Source organism: Pteropus vampyrus, unplaced genomic scaffold (genome assembly GCF_000151845.1).
Source record: "Pteropus vampyrus isolate Shadow unplaced genomic scaffold, Pvam_2.0 Scaffold49, whole genome shotgun sequence".
NCBI lineage: Eukaryota > Metazoa > Chordata > Mammalia > Chiroptera > Pteropodidae > Pteropus > Pteropus vampyrus.
This window is the reverse complement of record NW_011888830.1, coordinates 3,052,053-3,057,982: the sequence shown is the minus strand read 5'-3', so window position 1 is coordinate 3,057,982 and position 5,930 is coordinate 3,052,053. Positions and strand designations below refer to the sequence as shown.

The 5,930-nt window shown below is 47.6% G+C and overlaps 1 protein-coding gene across 3 annotated transcripts in view; it reads left to right on the top strand.

Annotated features, from left to right (window-relative positions):
- CELF2 (CUGBP Elav-like family member 2) overlaps positions 1 to 5,930 on the top strand; it is a 512,960-nt gene that overhangs the window by 467,290 nt on the left and 39,740 nt on the right. For all 3 annotated transcript variants that reach the window (XM_011359641.2, XM_023530355.1, XM_023530354.1), the window contains one exon: positions 1,123 to 1,257. In XM_011359641.2, the coding sequence (XP_011357943.1) occupies positions 1,123 to 1,257 (135 nt within the window). The remainder of the gene's footprint in view (positions 1 to 1,122; positions 1,258 to 5,930) is intronic.

The following is a 5,930-nucleotide window of genomic DNA, read 5'->3' as shown; positions in this document are numbered from 1 at the left end:
TCCAAAGCAGATTAAATTGGCTCAAGAGACATTTATTAAGACATGAGAAGGTAAAATTAAGCTGATTCCTTAACTCCAGTGTCTTTTTCTATAAAATCTCTTTATATGAGGAGAGAACTGTTGTTTCCTGCTTCTCAAATGCACGTTAGTGTGAAGAGAATCACAGAGAAAGACTCTGAATGTTCCGAGAACTTATCAACCGAGCAGTAGAAGGAGAAAGAGCAGAAAATATTCTGAAAGTGCTTATGGCGAAACACAGGCCCCACGCCCGCCCTGGGCACAGACAGCCTCCCCGCGGGGATCACTCCCCCGCCCCAACCTCAGCTGACCCCACCTCGTGTTCTTGCAAAGTGTCATTTCTTTCTGTCGTTTTTCTTCAACTTTCTCTAGCCACAGATGTGTTCTAGTTAAAAGCTCTCTGCCCTGAAAATACAGATACCTTTAAAATGCAAATACAAATATTTCACAAGTAAAAACAGAAGCCACTGTCATTTATTTTTATTTATTCCTTTGTTCGGTCATCGGATCTTGTTGGCGTTCCTCCTGCGGATACTTTTAGAGTTCACTTTTAAAATAAGGCCGGAGCGAGAAATTCAGCAACAGCAATAACAGTGTGGCTGACGTGGACTGGGCGCTTCCACTTACTGGGTGCTGGTCTCTGTGCCTTATAAATAATTTGCATGCATGACCTTATTTCATCTGCACGGCAGCCCTGTGAGGTGAGATGCAGTTAACATTGGCGCTCACCAAACAGGAAACAGGGAGAGAGGTTAAGTACTTTGCCTGGGGTCGTACAGCCGGCCGTGGCAGAGCCGGGAAGCCCGACCAGCTCATCCTCAGAGCACAGAGCTGTCGCTCCTGTCTGGTGCCTCCTTGGTGCGGCCGTGGCGCATGGGGACCAAGGCCACCTGCAGGCCTCCCGGCCGCGCCCGAGCCCAGACCCGCCGTTCCCCGGCCGCGCCATGCGGGGAGGCCCTGCCGAGGAAGCAGGTGACACACGCGTCCCCGAGGCAGCCTGGCAGAGGGTGCCGCCGCCGGGCCTGCCGCCCTTGTCACCACCCCGTGGTGGGATCCCGGTGAACGGGGCCAGTGGCTAACAGCGCCTTTCTCTTGCCCTCACAGGCATGAACGCTTTACAGCTGCAGAACCTGGCCACGCTGGCGGCGGCTGCAGCCGCGGCCCAGACCTCAGCCACCACCACCAATGCAAACCCTCTGTCCACCACGAGCAGCGCCCTGGGAGCCCTCACGAGCCCCGGTAAGAGGCCCGGGGAAGCGGGGTGCCCAGGGCTGCACGCGGGGCCCGGGGGGGTCACCGGCTCAGTGTTCTGTCGGGAGCCAGAGGCCGAGCGTGCGTGTGTTGTCTCCTCCGAGGAGAAAGCGGAGACCAGTGCAGAGCCCGCCGCGTTCCCACACGTTCGCGTTGTCTCTCAGACGAGCCGTCCGTCCAGCCCCGTGAAGCCTTCGCCACCCTGAGCGCCTCCGTCTCTGGTCGTGCTTTCTTCTTCTTCTTCTTCTTCTTCTTCTTCTTCTTCTTTTAAGCAGTGTAAGAACCCTCTATTAAATCTCAGAATCTCTACTCATTCCCACGTTACATACGTGTCGCCCCAGCTCCTCCCTCACGTTCGCTCTTAAAGTCCGCGTGGCGTCTGCGGGGCCGCGTTCGCCGCCCGTTCCTGGTCACGTTCCAGGCTGCGTCCCTCAAAGTCCTTCCTCCCAGCAATGTCGTTGCCTTAGTCGAAAGCAGATGCCATTTTGCTTTTCGTACCAGCCAGACGCCACGTGGTTGCCTGGAGACCAGGACTTGTTTGTTAGGAAACGTCCTCCTGGCTCCTCTCCCTCTCGGAGTCTCGGAGACCTTGCCGGCTGACCTCACCGCCCCTCTGGGCCCTGGAGCTGGGCTGGACAGGCTCCAGGCCGAGCTCTGGAACTCTGAAAACCCCGTGACCCTCTATCGGCCATGCCCAGAAAATGAGCTAAGTGTCGGAAAAACTTGTCGTGACAGTGTGGGGCTTTCTCTCAGAGAACATGGGGGACGCGAGCTCCAGCGCACGGCGGACAGCGAAGCCGCCCCCGGCCGGTGCGTAAAGCTGGATCTGATACATCTCCCTGAGTACGGCCCTGAGGGAGACACTCAGGAGAAGCTGGGGGTTTGTCCGGGATGTGCCGGAACCTCCGAGCCGCAGCCTGTAGATCCGGTCACTCCATTCTCCAAAACGTCTTCAAAAACGTGCCGCTGCTCCGTGCGGCCCTCACCTCGTGCAACACACAGTGGCGCTGAAAACGCGACTTAGCCGTTTTTCGGCCCCAGCAGGTTAAGTTATAGCTCTAATGCAAAGATACCTTTGTTATTTAAAGAAATCCTTTAGCGACCTTTTTTAAGAAATAAACATTTTTGACATAAATCGCCCCTTATAAAAATAATAGTGATTTTTTTTTCTTAAAACAGATTTAAAAATTGATCTCTCTAAATTATAAATCAGATTGGAAAATATTTTCTCAAATGAGAAGTTTTGTCTCCTGGAAAGACTGCGAAATGATTATATTAAAACACTGCAGTGCTACACACACGTTTTATTGAATCTTTCATCAGAAGCTGATATTTTTAACTATGTTTTGGAGCGAAAAAAACTAAAAGTGACTCAAAGTCTGAACACCTTTTTATTTGCTCATATAAAAATGAAGAGGATTAGCTTTTTTTTAAGAGAAAGCAATATTAACTTTATTTTGGCAAAAGTAAATTTTTGTAATTTTTCCAACCTTGGCCTTTATCGTCTCACCCTTTTATTGAAAATAACCAGCAGAAACTGACCAAATCATTGGTACCAAGATAGAAAAAGGACTCTTTCTTATGAAAACTGTCTTCCTTACATGGCAGAGAGCCATATAGCCCAGTTTGGACCATCAGACCTTAAAGTATTTAACCTTGATATGTTTCATAGTGTGGTTACTACATTAAAATTATTCCATTGTTCCGGCACTTAAGGGTATATGACCTGTTGTTTGCTTGTGAGGGTTCATCTGACTTAATTAAAATATATTCTTGGTTGTGGTATTTGGGCTAGAACGTGCCCGGGGAATCAGAATCAGTATTTGAACAGTTCCTTCTCCTTTAAAAGACTCGTCAGTTTAAGAAGCCAAGTACAGAAGCAGATGCGAGCTGATCAGTATGAACATGTGACTGACAGATGATGCTTCTTACGTGTCAGTATAGCATTAGGTGCCCGAGGGGCTGGGGACACAGCGGCGGGCAGGAGAGACATGCTCCCTGCTCTCAGGAGCCATCCGGTCCGTGGGGGGACCTGGGACGAGCGTGCGCCTCATCCGTGAGAGACACGTGCTGTGAGGAGAGAGCGAAGCGGGTTGACGAAGGCCGTCCTGTCCCTCTGTGAAAAGGTGACACCTAGGCAGAAGGGAAGGAAGTCATGTAGATATTTAGGGAAAGGGCTTCCAGGCAGAGGACAGAGCCCGTGGCGAGGCTGTGAGGCAGGCGAGAGCTTGGCAGATTGCAAACTCGCAAGGAAGCCATGGCGCTGAGCATAGGGTGGGCGGGGTGACGGGTGAGAGGTGACACGGGAGTCCGTGGATCCACATCCGTTCCCTCCAGTATGGTCAGGAGCACGAATACGTCATAACGTTCTTAAAATGCGGGGTAGTCGGACAGCCTAGGAAGATAGCCAAGGGATTTAAGGACCTCCAAACATATTTGACCATTTTCAGTTTATTCCTGAAACCTTAATGGAAGGGAAAGTGTGTCCTGAGATGTATTTCCTTCCTTCCTGCTCTTCTTAGAAGTCGCCACTAGCAAAGTGTCCTTCCCTTGTTCTTAACCTGACATCTGCCCTCCGCAAATTCTGGTAAATTCTGCTAACCGGGGTGTCATTGAAAGTGAATTTCCTCTTCTCTGCTGAGGGATGCTTTGCATAATAGCTGAAAGTATTTCATTAGTACCCTGAACTGTAGCCACAGAAACGATTTAAATCTACATTTCAATTATTTTTCTTAAGTGTGACTAAAAAATCTGGCGTTTAAGTGAAAGTAAGTTGTTTGTCAAATTTTCATCAGGGACTTTTTCAAAGTCACAGGAAACGTGGTTAGGAGAATTCATGACTCCACTTCATCTGAGCAATTTCCTAGGACATAAAAGGGACAGGAAGCTATTCCCGAGGCCAGTGCCCTTACTTATTTTTTAAGTAATAAGAACCTGGGCTTCCTATTGTTCCCTGAGAAAGTCCAGTCAAACCTACATGCACCTCTCCTGCACGGGGCTTGGACCTACCCTGTTTTTTAAGATGTCTTATGCTTCAGACAAATCTATCTAGAAAGAAAATGGACAGTTCAATGCCCCAACTATTAATTCTTTTCATAATTGTAAATTTATCATTTCAATTTTGCATATTATGAAACAGTCTCCCTACAGCATTATAAATGATTTTAAACCATCTATGATTTAAAACATGAAAGATTAAGCTTTAATTTTTGTTTTAAAAAATCCCCTTAGGCAATATATAGGTTCCTTTGTTTCATGGCCTTGAAATAAAAATTAAAATGATCTAAATTGCCCATGGTTAGAATAAATGTTTCATGCAATTATCAGATGGTAGTGAATAAAATCAGAAATTAAATCATGGGAGAATAAAAACCAGGTAAATGCATAATATGCCCTTTATAACTTTCTCCGGGGTCTTTTGAAGCCTAATTTAATTGTGTTTCCTGTCTTTTATTTTGATATGATAATTTTTCTTTTGTTTACACTTCAGTCTCCTATTTAGCTAATTAATCCTTGGGTCATTTCTTCTTACCCAGTTTTGAACCCGTTTTTGAGGAGTGCGTCTCTGTTGGTATAAAGAGGCAAAATTATCTCTAAGGCGGGCAGCTAGGTCTTAAAGAAAGATAATAATACTCATCTCCTACCCAGCTTGCAGAGTTGTTGTTTTGGCCTGATAATTTTGAGAGCTTGGGAGAGGGCATTATTAGTACCACATATGAACATTTCTTTGGCATTTCTGTCTAAAACATAATGTTGTGTTCCTGTACCAGAGTATTCCGCTGACCTTCTATTTCCTTTATTTAAAAAAAAAAAAAAATGTTTTAAAATTCTCCAGATGCTTCTGTAAGTGCACTCAATCAAGTGCACACTTCAGGGTAATAGATAATTTCTTTCAATAGTGTAAGGCATTTTAAAATGCTACGGAAGCATTTTTCCATTCCCTCCGTTGACTCTTCAAGTAGTTTTCACTTTAAATTCTGGGCAGTATTTTTCCCCATCTTTGAGATGTCGCCCGCCTCCTTGAAGGCTGTGATAGACACAACAAGTCCCAAGGAAATGGTGAGGCTTCCTTGTGGAGTGTTTGAGGTTAACAGAGACAGGTGTTTTCATGTGAATCAGGCCTTTTCTGTGCTTTTCACGTAAGGACCAGGAAGAGGGCACCTTCAATGTCACACACCCGTGTCGCCAGGGGCAGTAGTGGAGAAAAGCAGCCAGCTGAACCGCTGGATGAGCAATGGGAAACACGAAGTTACCCCCGAACCTGTCAGCGTTACGAGAGGCTCCTGTCTCCCACTAAGCTGTGTCTGCATGTGCGTCACTCAAGTGCTCGCATCACGTGAGGAGGTGCGATTTATAAGCTGATGTCACCCACATTTTCAGGCTTTCTGCTTTGTGCAGGGCAAGTACATGAAAGTGAGTTGGACCCTGCATTGCCCCCTCCAGATCGTCACATGCAAGGGACAGTAAGACAAGGTGGAGTCTGACAGGGCCAGGAGAGAGGGACAGATGGACAGAACAGGCGCCGGGAGAGGCCACCCCCTCGAGGCTGCCTCAGTGACCCCACATCAGGACGTCTGAAACGACACCTCCTCCACAGACCTGTTCTTGCCCACTGAGTGTGTCACCATCGTCACCTCACTCATTCCTCAGCCATCGGAGCC